The following is a 26,455-nucleotide window of genomic DNA, read 5'->3' as shown; positions in this document are numbered from 1 at the left end:
GCATTGTTCTACCTAAATTATGTGTATTTATCAAAGTCTTAATTTTTAAAGACATCAAATAGCTGAAAAGTAAACGCATTCACTTCTCAAGTTACAATATTTTTTTTAATTTGTAGTACAACCACAATATATTAGAATTTGTGCGGAATTTAGAAATGGGAATTGTTTAATATTGTTAATTATGAATTGTTATCTCTCAAAAGCTTTGATGAAACTTTTCTTCTTGTAATTTCAAGCCTTCACCACTTTCCTCGCAATTTTTAACCGCTTCAAAGCCGTTTGACATAAAATTAAAGCAATACAGTGAAAGGAAGGATAGAACGAGAACCGTGCTTCCTCGAATTTACGCCCCGTCCACACTCAGGCTACTCCGGAGAAATTTCACAATGGCATTTTCACTCTGAAAACACATCAAATGTTTTCCGTTCACTCTAAAACACAAAGCCGGCGTTTTCAAATTCCTCCGGTTTTTCGTCACAGATTATTGTGTACGGTAAGCCAAACCGTAGAAACAGAGCTGCGTTTTCAAATTTCTCGGGCGTAGTGTAGACGGAGGACTCATTGATGGCCAGATTACATATTATAATTTATTGCCATTGCACAGCAAGATATGAGGTTGTTTTAACAGAAGGATTTTAAAAGATAATAAAACTTGAATTGAATCAGTTTTAGACTTGAACTAAGACGGGTTCAGTTATTGTTTCCGCTGGGAAAGCGTTCAGAAAAGATATTAAAAAAAAACTTCAAACTACAATTGTATTCTCGTAAAACTAAAAAGTCGCCGATCGAGTGTTTGTGCCGTAAGTGTGATTTATAAATTGTCATTTGGCTTGATGTTGAACTAACATCGTCCAGCATCATTATTGATACCAAGGCCAAGTTCAGACGCCGTACTTCACATGAGCCGAATCGAATGCAAATGAGAAATATCCTTTGTTCTCCCTCATTAACATTCGATTCGGCTCATGTGAAGTAAGGCGTCTGAACTTGGCCTAATAGCTAATTTTAGTTATTTTACAAAGTAAGTTACTACTCCTCTAAAGTTCAGGAAATTCTTGATAACAAAATATGAAATAAAAATATCCTCTTACAAAGAAAAACAGCAAAAAAAATAATTAATACAAATTTAAGCAAAATTATCTTCAATCAATGAATTAGCTCAGCGAAACGGCGTTTTGGATGAGCAGTTAAAATCCAAACGTCATTTCGATATTCCAAACGATGATGAGTAAACAAAGAAATGCTAAAAAAGATAATGTTCAAAGAATTGATTGAAATAAAATTCTTGTTTTTTACACTACACTAACCCTCATAAAAGCATGGCAAAGGCTAAAAAATAATATAAAATATATGAATTCTGAGGTAATAAAAGTAACTTGAAATAGTACTAAGTGTACAATTTAAATTTAGAAATTTAAATCGTTAATCTTTAATGAGGAAGCCTAAATTACACAGTGGTTTGCAGAAGAGTCCAATTAATAATGAAAAAATGTAAATGATCAAGGAAAATAACTATGAACTTACAAGAACCTAATACGTAAACTAGACAATGGTAACTATCAATAGATAAGAATAAAGAAAGGAAAAAGATAAAGTTAAATTAATCTGCATATTATATACAATAACGTTTTAAAAAGTACTGTGGAAATGAGGGAGAAAACAGGCCGCGTATTAAGACATGCGCGGACACGCGCTTCTTTGGTCTACCGCGAAAGAGATCGCTGAAATTTAAGCCAAAAAATTCCTTAACGAGAAAATCCAATGCATCTGATTGGCTGTGATTTTTTGCGCCAAGAAAAAACCAGTAGGGAGGCTCTCCCTCGCGTGGATGGAAAGCCGAGGGTCGCGCAACTTCGCCTGAATTTTTCTGGCTATGTGGAAACGTGTGAATTGAGATCATCTTTCGCCTGCAATAACAGTTGCAAACTCTAGAATGATGCACGAAGAGAGGTAACGCAATTAAAATCAGCGAGGGAGAGAAGTAGCACCGACGAGCCCACGAAATTAATACGCAACACTATTTTCATAGTTTAACATAGTATACACCTGCTGTTGAGGGACTGTAATAAACCAGTTAAATTCAACAGCGACTTCACATCTCAACGGTCCGGAAGTAAACTAATAAAGGAATGAAATGGTAAAACATTCGGAACACGTGCCCATGGCCAACCAATGGCGGTGTCGATAGTGAGCCAATGATGATGCACATTCCAAATAAGGCAATATACGATACTGTCTTTTTTTTCTCCATTGGCCTGGTGACTAATTTTTTCCGGTGTGTGGAACTACTAGCAGCAAATGAACGTTGCAAAGGTTAACTTTTACGCCGGTTGCCCGAACAATTGAACACGATTATTACGAAAGTCTGCGACAATTATATTTCCCTCTGGCGTCAATGCTAGGCCGTGAGGATCATTCAGCTGCCCGTCTCCGTCCCCCTTGGTACCAAACTTTGTAATAAAACGCCCCTCGCTAGAGAAGACTTGAATACGATGATTGTCTCTATCAGCGACTATGATATTTCCATCGTGCCCCACGGCTACTCCTGTGGGTCGCATTAATTCCCCGTCCTGACTACCCTTGCGGCCGAAATTGAACAAGAAACGACCACGTGAATCAAAAACCTGGAAAGAAAGTAGCTTTAGTTCAGTTATCATCATGTTTTTTCCTTTATCCAACGTAACTAGTGATTAAAAGCCTTAAGGTCCTCGTCAAGCCTGCTTAACTTCTGTGGTGATTCCATTTAGTGTTCTGGGCGCATATAAACGGAGGGGGCTTTAAGAGGCATGACATTTGTTGGGGGCAGGGACTTCACTATCTAAAAATTTGGTTTTATCTCTTTGGCTTCTAAAACTAAACTTTCGAAATTAAATCGTGCTCGACTGAAAAGTAAACTTAACTTAGGACTCTGATGAGCGCTAACATGGCAAGTATTGCAACCTTAGCTTTGCTGGACAGTAGAGGTAGATAGCACTTTTAAAAGGTTGTACGTTCGTCTGACAGGGGTTCCTTATTGGAATCATTGCTGGACTTACTGCAATAGAGCGGTTTCCATTTGAATGTCCAAAAGTAATTGGTTTTGCATAAACTACGCTACACGATTGGCTTAAAAAACTCGCGCCACTTTTTCATCCAATCAGAACTAAAACTAAAACCAATCATGATTCGTTCGCACGCGTTTTCCCGCGCTTTGCGTCGGCTACATGCAATTACTTTGAGTTTTGATTGGTTCACTGTGTCCTTTGTGGTTTGCTCGAGTGATTACTTTGGTTTTGATTTTACGATACCCAATAAAAAAAAACGCTCTATAGACACAGTGATAGATAGGGTGACAAACCTGAATACGGTGGCTGTGCATGTCAGAGACAATAATGTGTCCTTGGGAGTTCACCGCAACGTAGCACGGGTAATTCAGCTCACCATTGCCGTCGCCAAATGAACCAAACTTAAACGACTGACCTGGAGGAAGAAAGTGACAGGTTAAATAGCAGACAAAAGAAGCAAAAGCAGCAGACAAAATGATATCTGGAATTGAACTCAGGGAACGAAAAGAAAAGGGAAAAAATAAAAAGAAAGAGAAGAAAGAAAATGTTCAAATTACTGCTGTTTTAAGAAGCGTTTTTGCATGCTAATTCAGGGCCGTAGCTAGTAACAGGCAAATCGAGGTACTTGCCTCGGTCACTTCTTTCGTTTCTATCAACAAACAAACAAACAAAAAACATTGCCTCACCTGTGTCCAAAGAAATAACGTGAATACAACGATTTGCTGAGTCAGCAACAATGATTCTTCTGTTTGCATCCACTGCCAGCGTGGAGGCTTTCAGATCTGGAACCGAGAACTTGTGAAGGAACATTCCATCTCGGTCAAAAATCTGCAAATGCAACAAAGTAGAATCTGTTGATTAGAGAGGCAGAAAGAATCCTTCTGTAGTTGTGGAAGTAAAACTGCACAACTACATGCTTTGACGAAGCGCTGACTTTCAGTTGTTTTACGCGGGCAGCCTACAATTTTTGATCAAACATATTACATGACATTGTATTATAGATCATTTTAAACAACTTTACAAATTGCGTATTTGCTCGATGAAAACGTTGAAATTGCGGCCAGTTTAATTGAGGATTTGATGTTTTGTTCTGGTTTTCTGACGAACGGCCGTAAAATCTAACCAAAAGTACCGGGCAAAAGTACAACATTTATCTCTACATCTGGCCAATCACAACGAATATAGAATAACGCAAGGAGCCAATCAGAACGCAAAGCAAAATCTTTATTATTATCATAATCACCAAAACTTAATTAACACGTCAGTCTTAGTTACACCCCTCTTCTAATGGGGAAGCTTAAAGCCTACTAACTATCTATAATGCACCCGCCGCTAGAGCGCGGGAAAACCAGCAACCGCTAAGAACCACGGGAAACAGGTAACCGGCGCCAAGCCACGGAGAAAATTCGAGTCATAAGAGCTTTTGGTTTGCTCCCGATTGCTTAAAATACAGAATACAGAACGCTTACGTTGATTGATATCAACACTTTGCAATAATTTTTTTCATATGAGCCAATTTGAGGGATTTTCCGTTTAGTTTTACTTTTTCGGCAGACATTAGAAATCCACTCTTCATTACCTGTATTCTGCTCCCCAGTCTTTCACAGACAACAATCCTTCCATCAGGATCCACCCCGACCCCTGTGGGGCACTGGAACTGTCCGCTGCCCTCTCCCTTACGTCCAAACTGGAACATAAATCCGCCATTTTGATTAAATACTTGTACTCTGTGATTGTGGCAGTCGGTGATGATTATATGTCCTTCATCGTCCACAGCAACTCCGAATATACCATTGAATTCTCCAATTTCTGTTCCCTTCCTGCCAAACTTGAGATACGATTCCCCAGTGTTGACAACGTTGACTTTGAAAGGACTCCCTTGAATGTGTTTGTCTCGCACTGTCACTGAAACCTTAAAGCAAAAGTAAATATTTAAGTTCGACTGAATTGCTTTAAACGAAGCCAGGTTAAAGTTAGTAAAGGCTCCAGGTTCAATCCGACTTTAATTTACTTCCGGGAACGAAGGTTTTTCGCATTACTTGTATAAGAATTATTTTACAATTTTTGAAAATCTTTTGCCGTTGCTCTTTAACTGTTCACTGTTTTTGCCGTGGTTTAATCTTCAATCCTCTTTAATGATCGAGGCACGGAAAACTTCAGTGACTGGAATAGTGCCTGTGATACTTTACTAATACTTAAAAGATCAAGACTTATTGACGAGCGCCTAAGACCTTCAAAGTTGCGATAATTATTTTAGCTCGAACAATTCGATGGCACATCACTGGAGACAATGTCCTCAATGATCTTTTGGCGGAAAGTTGACGAATTAGAAAAACTGAAATTAGTTTTAAAAGAGTTTACAGAAATTCATGCAGTGCTTTCGGATTTGATGCTTAGTTGGACGCGCAAAAAGTCGACTTGAGAGGGATATGACCATCAAGGGACAATTCTTTGCTCATTCAACCTTTGCTTGAGAGAGTAATTACCTTGTGCATTCCGGCATTGAATGGACTGTACGAAACTCCGTAGGAACCATTTCTATTATCCTCGACCTACAAAAAACAATATAATGTCACATCAGAGAAGCAAAAATAGCTCTAAAAACATTAATAAATACCCTGTGAGAAAGAGATCCCCTCGGGCAGACAGAGGAGGGAATCTCTATCTTGCAGGGTAATTAGAAAATCGATTAAGACAAGTTATCTAGAAGTTATTAGAAAACTGGTCAATTACTTTAAAGCCACTGGAAAACCAAGAATAATGCTCGATTTAAAGGGCAACGCGCCCTTGATCCTGCTTTACCAGAGGATAAACAACGATAAGAGAGCCAATCACATTCGTGAATTTCAATACCACACTTTGAGCGCCAGGAGCTCATGGTCATGGGCTCCTGGCGCGACTCCCATGCATGACGCTATGCTACAATGTAGTCTCCTTCACGGTAGTTATCTAAACGATCACGCAATCCTCCTCCCCCTAACAACTGGTGAGAGATTTGGGTGACTCTTCAAATAACGCCCGCGAAGACGAAACTCACTCGTTACATAGAAACAAAACAAACCACCTGGAAAAAGAAACATAAACGTGTCAAGACAATGATGACAATAAAGTCAAAAATAAAAATCAAGTGCAGACGCAAAATGTACTGTGCGAAAACAACGAACCGAACATAAAACATGTACAGCCAAACTGACTGACAAGACTCCCCTTTCGCAGCTGTTGTTTGGGTCGTAACGCAACGCTTCTCCCCTAACGTTGCGTGACAACCGAAATAATGGTCACGAAGGAGGCATAAAACTTAAGTTACTACTGTGCGCATGTATCATCACAGTCATTCATGCCACACGTGAATCTCAAATGAAATGCTAACATTTTGTGAGTTGTAGCGTGAGAGGAGGGCATGTGAAGAGCCTGGGGAGGAGCCAAGCGGTCTTACTTCGGCAGGCACTGTTCTCCCGTCAGATGTGTACACGTCAACCAACACATCCTCACCGCCGCCACTGCACTGGGCCCCACTGTGATCACTAAACACATCATAACAAGGTTAAACGCATTACGTATATTCGAAGTAGTTAGTCAGTACAGCGACGAGTTGGAGCCACTAGGCTACTAAGGGTAGCTTAGTCTAACTGATTGATTTGATAGTTGAGTGACTGAATCACTGTCTAATTGATTTACTAACTGGCTGACTGCATGATTGTTTAATTGTCTGTCCGTCCGTCTTTCTGTCTGTCTGACTTATTGACGGCGGAGGAACTGACTGACTGAGTCACTGTCGGACTGATTGTCTGTCTGGCAGCCGAACGAACTGGCAGACGGACGAGTTTGACGAACCGTGAGACCTGCCTGACTGACTGACTGTCCGTGTGTCTGTCTGACTAGCTGGCGTTATGACTATCAGATGGACGGGCTGACTGACCGACTGACCAACTGACTTACTGGCTGACCAATTGACTCTCTAATTTTCCGCTTTTCGAAACAATAACATTACCTCAGTCAATTACATTACCTTAGTAACACCAGACTTACCGAGTAAGAACCGTGAACTGGGATTTCTTGCCCTTTGTGGCGCATTTCATATCATCTGCTACAGTGCACATGCCAGGGAATGCATTACTTGTTTTAATCTGCCCCAGGCCTTCAAGAGCTTTCAACACGTCATCCTGATTGGCCACAAAGTAGATGACGTCATTTTCTTCAGGTTCGCCTTGAAACTTGGATGAGATGAGGTCATTCAATCTGTCACAGAGCTGTTTCTTTATTACAAGGATTTCCACCGAGTTGCCATGCCTCAGTACTTCCTCTGAAAGGAACGGCACCATGAAAAGTATTTCACAACTGACATTCAATTTCAAAAAAGCCTCACCAATAGCACCTAGTCATCTAGTCACAACAGGCATTTTTCACTTTTTCCTCCAATCAGATGTAAATCGGTAAATAAAACCAAAACCAATCTTGACTCGCTCGCACGCGTTTTCCCCGCGCTTTGCGTCAAATACATGCATTTGCATTGAGTTTTGATTGGTTCTCTAGATTTTCAGTGTCCTTTGCGATTGGTCAGAGTGATTACACAGGTTTTATGACACTCGATTGTAAGCCACTCTGTAACCAAATTTAATTGACGCATTTTAAAATTCTTTTCGCCCTAAGCTGATCCTCTACGGATTCTCTTACATTTCTTTTAACCGAAGTCCTACATTAGGACGAGAACAATATCCCTAAATTGATACTTTTTCATTCTTATCGCCTGTTTTAATGACAAGATATTCACCCATGGAAACTGTAGGGTGCTAAATCGAAAATTTCAACTGGGGCACTTGCGTAAAGACGCCTTGCAGACCTACTGTAAGAAGGGCTTTTAACTCACCGGTGAAGTTACAAGTTGTGGTGAGTCGTTTCAATTCATTTTCCAACCTTTCTTGTTGCAGTCCCAAGACTTTCGACTTTCTTTGTACCGTGCTTTCTACTTCAGCCATCATGGCTTTCTCTCGATCTTGCAAAGCTTTTAAAATTCGAGGAAAGCATTTCTGAATCTCAGACTTTGCCACTTCGGCGCGCGCCTCGAGACGGCACGTCACTTCCTCCACGTCTTTAGTGGATTGCGTGACAACTGGGACTTTCCTCTTGAGTTTATCTGCCAGTTGCGTGATGGTTTGAGTTTGCTTGTCGATCGTATCAGTGAGCTGTGTGTATTTGTGACGTTCAGTTGAGTGTGATGTCATTGTGCACTCGCGGCAGATGGCTTGTTCGCAGCTTTCACAGTAGTACCTGCAAACACGACAACAATAATCAGATTTTCATTAAAGACTGAATCCCTGAGGTTCTCTTGGAACTTCTTCGATTTTACAGCCTCTTTTAGGGCGTAATTAATTTGATTACACTTGCTGACCTCTATTTTTGATTTAATGAAACTTATGCAACTGGAAACACTAGTTTCCTTTTTTTTTTCCCCCCCGTGCTTACCATGATAGCTCATAGCCTGGGGAAAACGCTTGTCGTTATCTCCAGGCTATAGCAAGAAAGGAAAACTAGACAATTTTAAAAAGAGATTGAAGTACTGCGTTCTGCAGTTTTAACCTATAAACGAAAAATGATCCTAGTACAGTACCTTAGTTTTTCATGAGTGTGTTCCATGCAGAATATTGGTCGATGGAGTAAGTCTTCAGGTCGTGGGCTGGATTTAAGTTCATCCAAGGATACAACCTGAAAATAGCAGTAACGTCTTCAAATGAATTTTCAACAATAGCATACTTTTACGCAAAATTGCTTTCTAATGTATTAGTGCTGAGCTGATCCGGTAAAGCCTATCGAATCCATACTTCTAATTTAAACCACCACTTCCTCGGTATATTCCATTACAGCCCTCGCAATCAATTCGCTCCTGCAGAATATGAAGACCAAGAGCATTGCTGCTTTCCCTACATGGGAAACTTGTCCATCAAAGGGAACTTCCAGCAATTTTTTTACATTGTCCTAACAGATTGCCGGTACCCATTTATACCCTTGGTAGGAGAGAGGCACTTTGAGAGGAAGGGGTCTTGTTCAACAACGCAGTGATCCTGGCCAGAACTCGAATCCGGACTGCTCGATCCGGAGTCTAGCAAGCTAACCATTTGGCCACCGCACCTCCCAAAAAACACAACACGCAGTGGCCCTGGCGGAGGCTCGAACCTGAATATCTGGATCCAACGCCTAAACGCCCCTCCTTATCTGTAAAGTTCTGTCCAAACGGGAAATTTTTGGCGATCAAACACGATCAAACATTGTTTCGTGACCAAACATTTTCCCGCTTAGACACTGTTTGATCCTGTTTGACGAAATTTGAATGTCGACAAATATTTTATCAGACACTGTAAAACATCTTGCTCGTAGGGACGGTGATCAAACATGCTTGATACCGTTTGGCCACTCAGTTCAACATCAACATGTTTGGTCAACAAACAATGTGTGATCGTGTTTGGTCGCCAAACATTTCCTGTTTGGACAGGGGTTAAGAGTGGATTTGATAACAATGCAATGAATAATCCAAATGATCAAGAGAGCAAACTGAGAGCACTTACTCTGTGAGTCTTGGTTAGCCTTAGCCTCATGTGCGCGTTTCTGCAGTCATGACAAAGGAAGTCCATACACTCGATACATCGCGCAGCCGCAGGAAGCTTGTCCTCACAGCTACTGCACATAATTGGGTTCTTGTCGTGCGCGCGCACTGCCGCTACGTCCATCATTGTGGTCACGACGAAATTTGGCGGGAAAGCGCCAACACCACGCTCCTGGAAAAAAGAGTTTCCAGGTGATCGTAGTTGGCACTCTGTGACTTAAAAATTTGTGTGTGTGTATGTGTGTTTTTGGTAGTTTAAACTGCAATAAATTGATGAAGAACAACAAATCTCTCTGAATTTAAAAATCTAAATTAAACATAGGTTTTATTGGTCGAGAATTGCGCCTCCTTAAATGATCGGTCCGGTTATTTAAGTGTGTGTTTCGTTTTTCTGTATAGTAAGACAACTTCGTTGAAATATGTATAGACTTGTTTTCCTCTCAGCCAACGATGGCAAAACCATACAATTTGAAGCAATCACAATGTGCAACACCTGTCATAAATCTGTCCTTGAAACGTTATTGAAATGTTGCACGCACGTTTCCGAAAGCAGTCATCTCCTTTATTTTGACTGAAAGTAATTATCAGACTTTCATTATGCATGAAATTGAAATTCGAGACAAAGAAAAATAAGGAAGTTTTATTGCTTATGATAGATAAAAAGAGAGAACCGTGGAACAGTAAATATATGACCATATATAACCTTTACAAAGATGGCGGTACACAGTAAGTTCCGTGCCGGTTTATATCTGAGACAAGATTATCTGGTTAATTGCGATTCTTAGACGAAGTAACCGACCTTTGCCGGAAAGATATTTATACCTTTCAAAGGTGAAAGGGTTGAAAGAGTCATGATCAAAATAAAAGAAAAATAACAAAACTGCTAATCGTTTGAACTTACTGTGAGAGGCACATCTGTTCTACACGCCGGGCAGCTGAGCGCGCTTGACCTAGGCACGACAAGGTTCTCCAAACATCTTTTACAAAACGTGTGCAAACAGGGCAGAAGTCGAGGGTTTACAAACATTTCATGGCATAAAGGGCAGAAGAGATTGACAGAACTTCCTGTCGAGAAAACTGGATTATCCATCATCGGATTCATGTCCATGTCGTCTCGAACGGAAGCCATCTTGTGCTCCTGAAAATAGAAAACAGCAGATTTAATATCTGGCCATTTTCACAGCAGGCTGTGAGACAATAAATGAGTCATTGTGAAACAAATACTCAGTAAAAATTGCGTTTTGCGGCCAAGGAGTAAATTAAGCGATATTTTAAAACGGAATTAAACCGTCTAAAGTTTCATTACAAGGGATTTACTGTATAGACATTTCTTCTCGAGTAATCTTTCGCGAATTGCAGCCGTTAATACTTGATGTGTGGCTACTCCCAGCCGAAAACGTTTCAATGCGCTAACTGTAGGCGTAAAGCGGTCAAAAAGCGTTTCTCACCGTCTCATCCCCCTGTTTGACGTTTACAGCATGCTCAGATTGAGTCGACATTTTGAGAATTAGAATTCTCCTCCGGTGATCGAGCTGCGTGGCAACCGCACAGCACGCAACGAAAGAGGTTCAAACTCTCACTGATTATTCATTGATTTCATTCTTGTTACGCACAGCGAAATATTAATAAGATCTTCCGGGCATCCATGTAATAACCGAAATGGCAAGACAAGAGAATTCGGCCGGCTACACAGAAAAGACCGGCTGCGAAAACGTGAACAGTTTCCGCTTAGCAGCGGCGAGCAAAAGGCTGAGTTGAGGCTGGTTTAAAGGAAGAAAATCGATGAACGAGACATGTTATTTTGCCCACATCAGGCGCCATAAAATGCTGGGTGCCATCCAATTATCGGAAAATGTCATTACTGTTCAATTTTTCATGCTGTGGCATGAACGGACCAATTATAAAGCTCAATTTCTTCAACTTATCAAAAGTGTGCTGATTACGTGCGTTATTTGCACTGAACTTGAAAAAACGGCCGCAAAAAATGAATTGAAATTAAGGCCTATATTTTTACTTGCATTCATTTTATTCTGAAGGCTTAATAATCGCGTCAATGTCAGCTTCATCTGATGTAATTATTACAGTCAAAGTTTTCAGGTACGCGTTTATGGTTCCTCAGAAAATTATTTCCAGGTATAAGAAGCAATTTTGCGTCACGAAGGAAATAAAAAGTCGTCCAAATTGGGTAAGAAAAGAAATTGGTTCCATTTATCACGTATTATTACTTTTCGCTGAATAACGGAAAATTAGTTATAAACGATTTAACAAATAAGTTATGTTATACATAAGTTCCTAGAGGAACCACCGAATCAGCCTTTCATTTTCTCGGTGTCCTTTTCGACCGCGTATTACGTTTGAAAAGCAAAATCAAAAAACAATGCTGACTTGTGGTAACTACAGATCGACCACTGATAAGGAAATCCATTTGTGGTTTCCAGATTGGACTTAAAAGGAAGAAAATTAAACAATTCACTTTTTCGACTTGATCATACTTATTATTATCATTATGCTGAGGCCCCGTCCACACTACACCGGAGAAATGTCAAAACGTGAAAACGAAGGTTTCACTCTGAAAACGCATCAAATGTTTTCCGTCCACACTACGCCGGAGAAATTTGAAAACGCAACGATCACCGGTCATTTTGGATTTGTGTTTTTGGAAAACTCGGGCATGCATAGGCTCGATTACCAGTCGCTGTTTCGGGAAATGAGCCCGCGCTCACCCCCCGACGGAACGCCACGTTTGAACCTATTCGTCGAAGCAAAGCTCTTTTTTTAGCTCAGTCTTCAACAGTTTTTCCTCCTCTTGAAGTTTCTCAAGACGTTTGATCTTCTTGTAGCCACGATCGTTGCACAAATATCGCTCGACGTCGACGGCGCTTATGTTTATGCCCAAAACAATGGCCACCCTTTCAGCCAGATCTTGTACTTTTCCTTTCAAACTTGTTCTTTTTCGTGAATCAGTTTGCTGTGTACCGCAAAACAGGCATCCGGAAGAACTTGGAAGCCGAAGATTTTATGGGTGTTTCACCGCTAGACTTCAAAATCGCTTCAGCCATTAAAATAACTACATGTGAAATTGTAAACACTGCGCGGAAAACATTGAGTAGTCGTTTTAAACGCGTACAGCACATGTTTGTTGGCGCTTTAATAACAAACTATGATCAGATTTGGCGCGAGATAGCATATGTTTGGTATCCGATGACATTTCCGGTGACCGGTAACGATGCATAAATTAAATTTTGAATTTACGTCACAGACACGATCGGTCGCTCACGCGTCCAGCCGTCTGTTCTCGGGGAGGCACGCGGACCCGAGAGAGCGGTGGAAATCGAGCCTAGGGCATGCAGGCAAATCACATGATTATCGTAACGTCATCGTTTTCGAAAAGCTCTGTTTTCAAAATGTTTTCCTTTCACTCTAAAACGCAAAGCCGGCGTTTTCAAACTCCCCGGTTTGAAGAGCGTTTTCGCAAAGCTCCGTTTTCGTGACGGATTAGTGTGGACGGTAGGCCTAACCGTAGCAATAGATTCCTTCGGCGTAGTGTAGATGGGGCCAAACTTACGTTCTAAATACCGACCGTCTTCCTCTCACCCCACCCTATTGAATTACAGCGTTCCTTTCCCTAGGCTATTCACCCACTTTTCGATTGCAGAAAAACCGCCAAATGAAAAGGCTACGCAAAGAGGAATTTTAAATATTATATAATTAAGGATAAGCCATTACATAGGTAAGCCATATCAGATGTGGTCGGTTTAAACTGGGTCCACTCTCTCCTCTAAGTTACCATCATCACCACCGAGGGATTTCATTTTTCCCTACAGTAACAAGTGCGCAGGCTTTTTGTTTCTTTTTTCTTCAAACGGCAGCATATCAGTGTATCAATTCAAGGATGGGATCCAGTGGTTACCGACATTTGAACTAATACTGAAAGATAGTTTTGCGAAGTTTTTCTAGCGTTAATAGAGAAGAATGGTTATGAAGCCCGGCAAACATCAAAGAAGCAAACAAAGATGGCTAGATTTATGTTGGAAGGTCCACGACCGTGAGCAATCTTTTGCTTTGAGCTCATACACTACGCATGAGTTACGTAACTGACACGTTTCTATTGGTTAGTTTCTCAGTCAGAAGTAAACAACAGTTTTGGTTTATGCACGGTCAAGGTCAAAAAAGAGAACAAAAACATACAACAAAGAGCTTTGTCGGGTTTCATAACCAGTCCTATGATTTTTCCAAGTAAAACTACCAAGTAAAGTAGTTTTTGGCCGTCATGTTGATGTAAGGCGCAGTATAGAACAACATGGCGGCGCCCGTTAAGTGCTCTAATCCGTTTTGGAAGTTTTATTTTCCCAGTCAGGTTACTAACAACACTCTAAGTTCAAGACATTATCAGTTTTCTCAAAATAGCCTATCCTGTAATGCCACATTTCAATTTCAAAACTGACAATATTCGTGTCATTTAGGACCCATCGTGGCTGGTGTGGTGCGCACGCATTCTACAGGCCCAGACTTAGCTGCCGCTGGCCTCCAGCGAAACCTACTTTACAGATTGCTTTACAGACATTGTTCGGTTTCCAACTGTTTGTTTAGATGCAACCTCTCAAAACGAACCCTTCGATGGTCGTAATTCATATAATTTCATTCCCTAACTTTCTGTTGCTAATTCGCTTGATAATCAGATAAATAAATCTAATCAAACAAGTAAACAGTGACTCCGTATAAAAATCTATATAACCTCCGTGGTAGTGACCCCTACTGTGGAAAATGAAATCACTGAGTGAGACATTGATATTTCTTGCGAGTAATGGTTAAATATGGCGAAATTTGCCAAGGGTGACCATGTCCTAATTTCTCATTTCAGTGCCAGTTCGCTGTCAGGTAGACAGGTAACAGGAACATAAGAATTCATCAAATCAATGAACTGCCAGTGATGCCTTGATGTGTCTAAATTCGTTTAAAACTAACAGTGAACGGAAGTTTTGCCAGGCTGTACGTAGCGATGATTAATACTTACAGCTTGTGTTTAATTGAAAACTCTAGACAAATGCGTTTTATTTCTCATGTTAAAGAGAAAATTAAGCGGAGCTGGAACAATTCACGACCGTAATCGAAATGTTTGACACTAAAACAATGCTAAACGAGTAAAGAGGTTGCCAAAATAAGAGAATAGTGTTGAATTTAAAACAGGCGATACAAAGGCGGAATGGTATTCTCGTATTGTATACATGTATGTTTTTCAAAAACATCACAAAGCGCTATAAAGATCATTAATTATATTTTCCAGCGTTCAAATAATCCAGAAACAAATTGTGTGTTAATTGACTAAGACACATTTTTCTCTTTGGTTTTATTAAATCAGGAATGAGATTCTTATCAATATCGTTCCCGTAGGCTAAAGTTTTTTCTTCGCTTTTTCCTTCCCAAACGATCGCCCAAGATAAACGAGTTCCCACTGAATATTTCGTAACTCAACTGTTTGAAGGTCCATTAGATTAAAGTGACATTTTCAAACTCGGTTTAGGAGGCTATAGCGGTAAATAAACCGGATACGCAAATGTCTAGCTACATCAAAATTACAATATTATGAACACGGTTATTATACGTTTCCCACTCACGTAATGTTTAAAATTTCAATTCACAAACCTCGTATCTGACCGAGCGCGTCTGTCTTTGATACGAGCAGCATCCTTCGTTTGTCCGCCAGCACATTAGTTCTTCTTCAAAATAAGTCATGGTTATACGCGAAAGGGAATTTGAATTCATGAGGCAGCTCTAGTGGGGACATTTCGGTGAGACCCCCGGAGAACCGCGCTAAAGCGAGCCACCCCTGCTTGGTGTAATCTCGGGCGAAAGATAAAGCGACTTCTTGGCTAGCTCTTTCTCTCCTCTCTAATTTGTATAACTTCGATTGGTCTCGACTGAGGGTTTATGAAGTAAATGAGAATATGAAAATAGAGGCAATCAATAAATTTAATCAAAGAGGAAGGTAGAGAAACAATTCCAAATTCGTCTGCTGTTGTTATGAATTCATTATCACTGTCTGTTGTGTTCCCGGGCTTGTGTTATCATCTATTCTTATCAAAGCAACCATTAAAAACGCTATATGGGAAAATTTCCCCTGGTTTTCCTTTAAACTGACATCTATTTTTCTTCAAAAAGGTTTTTCAATAGAGAAAGGTCATTTATTCATTCATTAATATCTGATCGGGACAAAATGAAACGGCCAATGAAGGTTTCGTTATTTTTTTGTTACAGCAAATTGATGGATTACATTTTCGTTATTAATCACTTTAGACAAAAGAATCAACCATAAAAGAATAAAAAAAAAAAGAAAGAAAAAACAGTTCAATAACAGGGAAATTAAACATTGTCAGTACACTAAAATTAAAACGTAGCTTTTCAAAAATTACAAATTGTTAATGAAAATAAAAATTAATTTTTGTACGTCTTGTACGTATGGCTTGGATTGCAAAATTCTCGCAATGATTCCTCGAGCACGCGCGCATAAAACCATTATGGTCCCTCAGGGAGGGGGTGGGGGAACATTAACTCTAAAGCACGTGATGTTTCTATTGCGCAGTCGCCAAGGATACTCAAAATCACGTGGTGATATATCAGATAAAATTTTCCAATCTTTTGGGGTTAAGTAACGATTCAGTGAAAATAAGTTATTCTCACTTCTTTTTCCTCGTAAACACTCTGTGGAGTTTTGCATCGGTGGCTATTTATTATTAAGTATTTTTCATCAACGCGTTTTTCCAAACAAAACCCCGCGTTTTTCATTAACTCCGTCGATGAAAAATGTCTCCTCAACTGACCACCAAACAGTTATATTTTCCCTGATCAGCCCGGGGGAATATTTTACCGTCTGTTTTTGTAAGAAGCAGGTTTTGCCAACCTGTTTTAATTGTTCCGCACGTTCAAAAACCCAAGGCCTAGAGTCATCAAGTCGTAGAACTTTCATAAACTAGAAAATACAGAGTTACTAAAAACAGTCGAAGTTTTATAATTACGCGCCAGACTTAGACAAAAAAAAAATTATATATTGAATTTATCAGTTTTGCGGAGAAGACAGAGCGGTATTCAATAGAACTGCAGTGAGGAAAATATGGCATACAATCAAGACGTTTGAACTTGTAAAATATTATTTAAAAACGGAAATTAACTGTTAACTTACAAATTCCGCGAGCTTTCGCGTTGTTGTGATTCGCCACATGGTAGAAGGGTCTTCTCTCAAGTCGTGTGTAGCTGTCGGAAGTTGTTTGCCTAGCGGAAAATCCTACAACAGTCAAAATATGAACTGAGTTTCGTCCCTGTGCTTGAAAGAAGCAAGATGTTGGATAAAATTGAAATAAATATGCTTTATAATTGAGAGCTGGGGGAGTAGTTATGGGACAACGCTGCAAGGATCCCAGGCTGCGGTCAAATTAAAGATGAAAAAGATTTAATTTAATTTCTTTAGGCTACTTGCTGAATAATTCATGATAAAAAGGTTCTTCCAAGCTAAAACGAAAGCCAAATAATGTACTGTTTGAGTATTATATTTATCCTTGAGTTGTAGTACATGTAATTGTAACATGGAGTGCCTAAAAAATGTCCTACACTACGTAATGGCATTTCTATTATGTATCGCTAACTGTTCATGAAACATATCTTTCTTATTTCTCAAACAAAATATTGCTTTTCTAAAAACCGCCATCTTTTTTTCAGGATATTTCGAGGGTTAATTACGATTTTCAATCATGAAACGCAAAACAAAATGTTGACAAAACAAATCGCTTTCTTAATTTAAACAAAATTTGAGAAACCCAGTCTAGAATCTTCCTCTACGTCACTTGGCCCAAATAGCGCCAACTGTGTTAATGTCAAAAATAAAAAACAAACAATCCGGAATAAAAATATTTTCGTTTTCGTTAACGCCAGAATCTTATTATGTATAAAAGAAATATAACATTGAGTATATTTGCTGAAAATCGTGAGTGTTAACGGAGTGAATAAATCGGGTAACGCAAGCAGCTGTGTTGCATGATATGGATTTGATCAACAAGAGACTCAAATATAACCTGTTTCGAATTCGTAGATACAAAGTAGGCCGAAGAAGGATAGCTGCTAGCAGACATCATTAACTACTATCGAAATTTTGTCTTACTAAACTATTATGACTGCTCTCAGTTTTGAAAAGCAAAAAGGTAACGTTATGGATGATATCAATTCGCACCAATTAAAGCGCTTGGCCGGCTCCTGGGGCGTAATATTGCGATGAGATAAAGAGTCAAGGTCCCCAAGGGCTGAAAACTGATAAAATCCAATGGCAGCTTTTAATGACAGAATTCGTTTTTCATGCTATGAATATTATTACTTACTTGTCTAATATCTTCAGAATAACATTAAAGAGTAAATAACATAAATGTACAAGTCAGTTTTTATTCAAGTTCATTTCAGCACGATTCTATCTTGCGGGAGATTCATATAGGTTGCAAGAGTTTTTTAATTACTTTTTTTCGGAGGCAGCACTGTGGTCAAAGGGGATTCTCCAAATTTTTAAACATAATATTTCCCAGGAGAGATAATAGAAATATTCAGTCATACCAACATGTATTAAACTTTGTTTCCAACTTATATTCTCAAATGACAAAAAAGTACCAAAGAAGTTTAATCAATATAAAGCCAAAACGAACAGTGTGAAACGAAAGAATTTCAAAACGAAGAAAATACTCAAAAAAATGTGCTCCAATAGTTTTTTCATCGACTATCAAAGACTCCACGTCAAAGTGAAACAAAATCCTAAGGGATTGTTTTGATGATTCTACAATTTCTCACAACTATCACTTACGAAAATGTAAATCAATCGTTTAGGAGAATTAAAACCTTAAGCTTAGAACAGATAAGATAGGAAAGTTAAAGGAAGATTATATTTATTAGAGATACGATGAATTGAAGTCAAAACGGCTTAATGCAGCTTAATGATCAAACTTATTTGATCCCGTTACGCTCACGATCTGTGACATCTATGGAACTTACTGTTTGCAATATACAACTACTGTGGAACCTCGATACAACGAAACCTCGTTATAGTGAACATATTTTGCCAGTCCCTTGGTCCGTCGTTTAATATATCGAGGTTCCACTGATGTGTAAATAAAGTTTCTTTTTTAGGGATTCGACGAGAACAGAAATCCTCGCTTTCAAGTTAAGGTCCTGTTTTCAAAGCGAGGCTCGAGGAGGAACACCTGTTCTGTGGACCTAATGAAGAACGCGTACGGGTGGAGAGAACAAATAAAATTGAACTAATGTTGGCGTATTTTGATGTGACTTCGATTCATTGTTATTACTATAATCTATTTGAGAGCGGCATTGTTTGTGGCTCCGAGTGATCACACAACACAACACTAGATGAAAACTGACAAATGAATTCTAATTAATAAACACTGCGAGTCTAAAAGTTTCGACGGTTCACCATCATTCGGAAATTACCGCATTCAAAGGATTTTACACAATTTATTTCGAGGAAACCAACAATATTTTAGCCACAGCTTCGATTCCCTTTGCAGGAATAAGGGAAAGGTGGTAGTTTGTTCGCAAATACATCAATTAGGGAAAGACGCAGGTGTGGAGGCGACCATTGGTCGCAGGAAATTGAATCATTTCTTTCTCGGGGCAACTCTGAGGATAAAAATGGCCAAACAATATTGTAATGCCGTTAAGAGCTGCGCTGTTAGAATATAAAAATTTCTCCATGTCATTTTGCGGCTTTTCGACATTTCAAGCGAGATTCATCTCAATTTAATTTTCTTGTAACCAAGACGTAGAGAGCAACTTGCAAATGACATACACTTTTCATTTAGAAAAGTTAAAGCACATTGAAGCAAATCTGAGGATACTGTAATAAAAAGCAATCCGTTTAGAAAATTCACTTGTTCAAGATCAGCCCGACGTTTCAGGGAGGACTCAAGTTTTCTTCTTTTTCTTCTTCCTCCTCCGGCCGAAAGGAAAAGAAACCCTTCATTTTCACATATGATTTAGTGAGCATTGAAGCAACCCGATCGAAACCATAATTGATGATCTCGGTAGTAATAACTCTGCGAATAATAAAAAATGTTTCAATTTGCTCTCTCGAAACTTTGATTGAACTCATTGCTTCGTGGTTAAAAAACCGAAATAAAAAAGAGACCTCACAGCGAATCTTTCAATATTTGACAAGGATTCCAGGAGCTTTGTGTACATAAAAGAATACACATGTTAAATATTTTTAAGTCTGAGCGCCGTTTGAACATGAAGATAGAAAAAAATTCCGCGTACAGAATCAAGCGACGAAAAAAAAATATATAAATCAATTCTTTAAAACTCGAGCGAAAGTTTTCGAGAGTAAGGTTCCATTTCGGCGTTTGCGACTTCCGTTCTTTAAATAGATATACACTCGTATAACAGTGCAAACAGTAATATGGTAAAAATCAAGATTGAAAATATACCTTGCCGCGAGATTAGACGCAGGCCATTTTGCTCGTATTTCCTTGAAAAAGTGAGTGAATGGAAAAAATTCCTCTGCTTTCGCGGGCAAGATCAGCTTTCCTCTCGCATTGCAAAACAGCGCCAACTAACATCCAAAATATTTCCTCTTCTATCCGCGGGCAAAGACCAAGTGTCTGTTTCGACCAAGATAACTCCGGTTAGGTCAATTTGAATAACAATGAACTCATTTGAATACAACGCCAAAGTAGGATTTTCCGATAGGTAATTTCTGAATGAGCGAACTAAATTATGGAGTAGATTTTAAGCGCACACAATGAAACATAGGCAATAATGACAGTGAGAGCACCCTATTATAATTTATATTTTTTAGTTGTTTTTTTCTCTTGTTACAACACGTAGTTTTGCGTTATGTACTTCTACAAATTCAGTGCCTAAACGATGATTGTGGGCTAAAAATACTTATTCAGAATGAAAATCATCAATGAGCCTCGAGCACTTTTCACTCTGGTAAGCGGTTGGCCAGCCAGAACATGAGGTTGTAGAAGTAAACACGAGTCAAGCACGAGTTAGGACTGGACCCTAAGGTTCATCACCATTCATAGTTTAGCAGCTGGTTAATAGCTCTTACGCGTTTGCTTTTGGTGTGTAATTATGGTTAAAAACAACCTCCCTTTACAGGAAATTTATCGTGCATCGCATACAGAGATTTTCTTAAAACTGTCAGTGTGAACATTAACTGCCCACGTACCAAGGAAATTGTGTTTGATCCGTTTTTCTTCAATTAATTTTTGCTTTCTCGTTTTCACCTGGCTAGGATTAAAACGAGAAAGAAAAAGAAGTTGAGTGTGAGGAATTTTTATTTCATGGCTGTCCAAAGTCGCCAGCTATTTTATTAGCGCGTCGCATTTCGTGTTTGTGATCAGTGAATGTAATCTTCCTGTAGAGTGGGTGGCTAATCAGCCACAGCCATACATGCGGAGAGTTGTCGCACCAACAAAGACATTAAGAAACAGCACCGACGATGAATGAACATTTTACGCCATATAAATAGATTTCCTCACAACTGTAATGCAAAATTTTTCATGAAGTAAAAAAGAAATTGGTCGGTGAATGAGAGCGAACGCAATATTTATCGATTGTGACAGAAATGCCAATAAAATGGTACCTACTTGAATATTGTCGTGATTCGGAAGACAGATACAGGAAATTTCTTGACGGCTTTAGTTACTTTTAAGAGCATCATGTGTCATACTGAATCAGTCATTTTGCCATGTCTTTTAACAATTCTGTCAATTGTCACCAGGGCTTCTCAATTGGTTTGAAAGCGAGGGGCTAACTCGCCCTTAAGATGAGAGCGATGATATACAAAATCAAAGCATCGCCATCTTCTCGTGTCCAGGCCTCTTACACCACAACCGTAAAATCCTAAGCGGTTGAAAAAGGAGAGCTCCAACCCCTTACCCTTTTGTATGCCAGAAAATTTCCCCTTTCGTATGCCTTTAATTGAAAAAAGGTACCACATTAACATGCTTTCACAACTAGCCCGTGTTATATTATGAATAAATCGCTAAAAAAGGAAGTCTTCTTGTCGTTTCCATGTAGTACCAGGAGCACATTACTGTAATGGGCTCCCGGTAGTAAGGAAAATGCATCAGGCAAACATCATACAAAACTCACCTGTTTCATTATAGCGCCGCCTTTGCAAGGGTGACCATTTGTTCCTGCCTCTTCTGTATACAGTGATGCTTCCTTTTGATTCTAAAACAAAAACAGCGAAGAAAGACATTTATAACATAACTAAAGCAAAAAAATTTACCCATGGGTGTACGTTGCTGACGTGTGTGCTAATGTTTACAACGCAAATCTTTTGACAGACATTGTTTCCAAAGTAATGGCCGACGTTCTTCTGCCAGAAATGCGAAACTGTCTTCACAGTTGTCTGAAGATGAAACTTTATCGAGTTACTGGTGTGCAGTCGGTTGTCATGAATGAATTTTCGCGCGCTTGATTTCTCTTGTCATGTAAGACTACACGAACATATTTTTGTGATGTAGCTCAATAAGAGGACTTCTGTTGTTCCCATGTCTCAATGTTATGTTATAAAACATGTATAAATGGTAAACGCCATAGCGTGCACTATTGAGTTATGGATGCACGCGGGAGGTTGCTAAGCACGAGAGAAGCGTAAGAGTCGCACAAGGCGATAGCCTCGTGCGACTCTAGCTTCTTGAGTGCTTAGCAAACCTCCCAAGAGGCGTGGCGTTTACCATTTGTTAATTATCTCATTAATAATAATAATAATAATAATAATAATAATAATAATAATAAAGATCTTTCAACAGGGCGCCCACTTCACATACATGTGGTTTTCAGTGCGGCCCTGCAAAAATAAAATTGCAAAAATAAAATTGCAAAAATAAAATTGCAAAAGCTAAAGAAATGGTAGATTAAAAATAATAATAACATTTAACCATTGTACTAATAGAAATATAGAAAACAGTAAAAAAAAAAAAAAGATAATTAAAAATTAAGAAATACCCCTAATTCGACTTTTAAAATTAAAAATACTGATACTGTTCCTAACTTCATCGGGTAAAGTGTTCCATTCATTAACGGCATTGTAAATAAAACGCTTTTGTCCCCAGGAGCGACGGGATGGAGGCTTACAACATAACTTCTTATTCATGTTGTGACTAGACCTGTAAAGTAGCTTTTTATGTAGTTAAGAGTCAGTCACTTTAATGAAGTCCTACTACCTACTGCTACTTGGATAAAAGGTGCGTTCACATCACTGCCCAGCGAGAATTGTACTAGGTCACCGTGCTCGGGCGCCAGGTGTGAACATAGCCTAAAAGCAAATTTATTTACACGCACTGCGATGCTTTCGAATGACGCCGAAATTCACGAATGATTGGGTCGTTGTTTGATATCATGATTGTAGCATCAACCGATATATAGTGGTTATAATGATCCTTCAAAATCTATTGGAGAGTATTATTTGAAACTGGGAATGGGAGGGCATTAAACCTCATTAAAAGGCGCGAGTCAACCCCCATGTTGTTTGAACAATATTCTCCATTTCCTGTAAAATTTTACCTGTTGTGAAGGAGTTTTTGTCTTTTGGTCTTTGCTGTGAGCTTGTAAAGCGTCTTTTAGTTTCACCAATGAAGACAAAAATTCAGTTTTACCGGATGAGCTAGCTTGTTTCTGAAATGAATGAAGATACAATCAAACAATTATAAACTAGGCATGATGTGTGTTAACGTGGACTTGCGCAACAAATTAGAGGAGATACTATCTTTTGTTCTTAGGGGTACCCTACGGCTCTTGCACGTTCCAAAAATATTTAAAACCTGAAATTTGTTTGGTTCAGTAAGTTCCGTTGATTGTCAAAATATACGAAGAGTAAATATTAAATCGAAAGATAAAAAAAAAAAAAAAATTACCGGTTCATGCTTTTAGCTGTGCGTATATCGAGTTATGGATGCACTTGGGAAGTTTGGAGAGCACTCAAGAAGCTAGAATTGCTCTCGGCTGCCGCTTCTCTCGTGCTCCCTAGACTTCCCTCTTGCATCCATTAACTGCAGCAAATCTTTACACCCCTCCCCCTTTTCAAATATACCTGTGATTTCCCTGAACATTTCTCAGTGTTTTGGTGCGGAGGTTGCTCCACCTTTTCTCGGCTAGGAAGTTTGTTTCTTTTCGGACCATCTCTTGTGCTTTCAACGTGGCGACCATCACGTTCTGTTCTCTGCGTTACATCAATTTTTGCCGTGTGCCTTGAACTAAGCCGAGGGCACTGTTCCCTCTGAATACTCCGGTATCCCTCGGAGCCTTTGAAACTGTCTGCAGCTTCTTTTTTCCGGTCGATGAGGACATTTTCCCGAACCTTTCTGTCAGTTTCTTCGCTCCTGCTGTTATGTGCCCTGTCTACTTTTGGATGTTCTGGAATTTCTCTACGGCCGTGGTGAGCCTTTATTCCATGTTTGCTTTTCGTAGGAATTGCCGACTTTATCACAGGTTTTTCTTTGCCAGCCTGTCATTGATGAGATCAATACTTAAGCTAAGCTACAATGAGAGCTCTATTAAGTTCTTACTTAGCTCAGATCTGCAGTGTTGAAGACTTTCCGCGAAGATTTTACATAGCATCACGCTATTTGGCAATTGCTTTCTTTTTACCTTCTATGCGCCCAGAATGTGAAGATAAATAGCTCCAAAAAAAATAAAATAAGCAGTTCCGAAAAATAAGCAAAAAAGTGATCTTTGCCTTCAACGCATTTGAGCTGTACAACAACGTTTCAAGTTTGGTGACCAACGTAAACATCGCGCCAGGCGAAAAACACTGGAAAAAGGGCAGGAAACAGAAATTTCCCGCCCGTTTTGGCGGGCAGCGGAAGCATTATGTCAGTGCGCTTGAGTGCGTTTGAAGAAAACTTATCGATGTATATTGCTCGATCAGTTTTCAATCTCGTTCTTCAGGTCGGTAAAAGACAAAATTTTCTTCGGTCAACTCGAGATAAATTGGCGGTGCAAATAACATATCCAGACCGGCGTAATTTTGAACTGCATCCGAGAAGGAGTCTGGGAATGTACACAGACAAGACAGCAGGTATTACAGGTTGTGAATAAATAAAAAGCGAACAAACGCACAAAGGATTGATCGCCACCTAACTTCCCAAATCGGGCTTTTTAAGTAAAACAGAAACTACAACAAAGTAGTATTATACAAGTTCTTTGAAAACATGCAAGCTTGTTTTTCATGGTTCTACAGTATTAAGATTATAATGGCAAGCAACCATTTCTGTACCTCGACATCTTTCTCATGAACTTTAACGGTTAAACGAATGTCGTATTAACAAACTATGCGAAGTAGAAAAGTAATCATACAACAATTATCAGAAACTCACCCTTTCAACACGAGGAGGAACCGTTTTGTTCCTTTCACGCCGTGTTCGTGTCGAGTTATCTTGGTTCAAAGTGTTAATATTTTCGTCACCTTCATCTGGCAGGTTATGAATTCTCTGTCGTATTTTAGCTCGAAGTTTTTCCCGCATGGAGCCTTCCGCGCGGGACAATTCCCGTTTGCTTGTGTTGTCAGTGGTTTTCAACATTTGGGAATTGTTATAACGCTATTTGTATGAAACGTTTTCAAACACCATTTTCTAGACTAAACAATTTAACTTAAAGTATAGGGGAAGGTAAAAACTAAAAACAGAACAAGTTACCCAAATGCGATGTGACGCCATAACAGGAGCTGTTAGAGTAAAGGGGTGGAGTCACAGTTTGGCCTGTTGTGATAAACATCTGACTTCTCCTAAAACATTATACACAATAAAGCTCCCAGCTAAGGAGAATTGGGAAAATGATCATCAATGGAATTTTTTTTTCTACATCGACTCCATCCGAAAGGAAATATTTATCCTACAATTCAAGGCCGTCTTTCAAAATCTGCTGCAAACTTTCCTAATCTTAATTTTGGTTTATTACCTCCGTGGGGTTTTTGTAACCCTTTTTGTCGTGGCGGACGGTCCATAAATTTACCCTTATTCTTACCTCTCTACAAAGGCCACCTCTCCACAACGGCAAGGCCACTAAAACGCGTCCCAACTGCCAAAATAACCTCTCGAAAACGGACAGTTAATCAACGAACGATGAACGGCGTATACAAAACCCACTTTTTTTTTTACCGCGCATCGCTAATCTCTGTTTCTGCTTGGTGTCTGTTTATCAATATCTTGATTGTGTTACGTATCTACATGCTACAATAAGCATTTTTTTAAGGACAAAGGACAAAAATGACAAAAATGCTGCACTCGTGAAAAATGGTAAAGGTGAAGTCTGCATGTGAGCCAAGGCCGGAGCTTATCCCGGTTTCTGTAGCATGAAGCGACTAGGAGTATTTCTACTCCCCCCAGCATTAAGTTCGCCGGTACCCATTTATACACCTGGGTGGAGAGAGGCACTGTGAGAGTTAAGTGTCTTGCCCAAGAACACAACACAATGTCCCCGGCCAGGGCTCGAACCCGGACCGCTCGATCCGGAGACGAGCGCACTAACCATGAGGCCACCGCGCCTCCCTAAAAAAAAATGAAAAATGACAGCTGTCTTATTACATCTCTAACTCCCCATAACGGCCACCTCTCCACAGCGGCTACTTTCTTCTGACCCCAAGGTGGTCATTGTAGCGAGGTTCGACTGTATTTTCTAAATGTTAACAGTAGGGAATGTAGGTACACGGCCTGTGTAGCAAGCGTTCCCATATGAACAAAGATTCTCCGTATTTTAGCCGCGCGAAAATTAGGCAAGAGCAAAATAATGCAGAACAAGGGGTTGGTAGGGAGCA

The 26,455-nt window shown here is 39.5% G+C and overlaps 2 protein-coding genes across 4 annotated transcripts; both read right to left on the bottom strand.

Annotated features, from left to right (window-relative positions):
* Positions 1–1,608: 1,608 nt before the first annotated feature.
* Positions 1,609–23,302, bottom strand: LOC145486435 (E3 ubiquitin-protein ligase TRIM45-like). 3 transcript variants are annotated; one of them, XM_081465105.1, is made up of 14 exons: positions 23,209–23,302; positions 21,790–21,870; positions 16,820–16,921; positions 10,544–10,780; positions 9,605–9,814; positions 8,653–8,747; positions 7,912–8,312; positions 7,074–7,347; positions 6,415–6,568; positions 5,531–5,596; positions 4,624–4,956; positions 3,731–3,872; positions 3,338–3,459; positions 1,609–2,624 (listed from the first exon to the last, which is right to left on the bottom strand). In XM_081465105.1, exons 2-14 carry the CDS (start codon positions 21,796–21,798, stop codon positions 2,322–2,324), a joined length of 2,448 nt encoding a protein of 815 aa, XP_081321231.1. In that variant the 5' UTR covers positions 21,799–21,870; positions 23,209–23,302; the 3' UTR covers positions 1,609–2,321. The 3 variants fall into 3 exon arrangements, with proteins under 3 accessions (XP_081321231.1, XP_081321232.1, XP_081321233.1); XM_081465107.1 differs by lacking the exons at positions 21,790–21,870; positions 23,209–23,302 and adding an exon at positions 20,112–20,362 and having other exon boundaries at positions 1,610–2,624; XM_081465106.1 differs by lacking the exons at positions 16,820–16,921; positions 21,790–21,870; positions 23,209–23,302 and adding an exon at positions 11,091–11,599.
* A 170-nt stretch (positions 23,303–23,472) lies between these two features.
* LOC145486248 (uncharacterized) lies at positions 23,473–25,278 on the bottom strand. The gene is made up of 2 exons (XM_081464871.1): positions 25,020–25,278; positions 23,473–24,148 (listed from the first exon to the last, which is right to left on the bottom strand). Exons 1-2 carry the CDS (start codon positions 25,221–25,223, stop codon positions 23,690–23,692), a joined length of 663 nt encoding a protein of 220 aa, XP_081320997.1. The 5' UTR covers positions 25,224–25,278; the 3' UTR covers positions 23,473–23,689.
* Between the last annotated feature and the right edge of the window lie 1,177 nt (positions 25,279–26,455).

Source organism: Orbicella franksi, chromosome 5, assembly GCF_964199315.1.
Source record: "Orbicella franksi chromosome 5, jaOrbFran1.1, whole genome shotgun sequence".
Classification (NCBI taxonomy): domain Eukaryota; kingdom Metazoa; phylum Cnidaria; class Anthozoa; order Scleractinia; family Merulinidae; genus Orbicella; species Orbicella franksi.
The sequence above is the reverse complement of the archived record's forward strand: the minus strand, read 5'-3'. Positions and strand labels throughout refer to the sequence as shown.

Coding starts and splice junctions, on each gene's coding strand:
- LOC145486435 (XM_081465105.1), bottom strand. Junction 4,957..5,530: donor TCAATGCCGGAATGCACAAG/GTAATTACTCTC, acceptor TTTTGCTTTAAG/GTTTCAGTGACAGTGCGAGA. Junction 3,873..4,623: donor GACTGGGGAGCAGAATACAG/GTAATGAAGAGT, acceptor TTGCATTTGCAG/ATTTTTGACCGAGATGGAAT.
- LOC145486248 (XM_081464871.1), bottom strand. CDS start 25,223: ATGTTGAAAACCACTGACAACACAAGCAAACGGGAATTGTCCCGCGCG. Junction 24,149..25,019: donor TTCCTCCTCGTGTTGAAAGG/GTGAGTTTCTGA, acceptor CATCAATGACAG/GCTGGCAAAGAAAAACCTGT.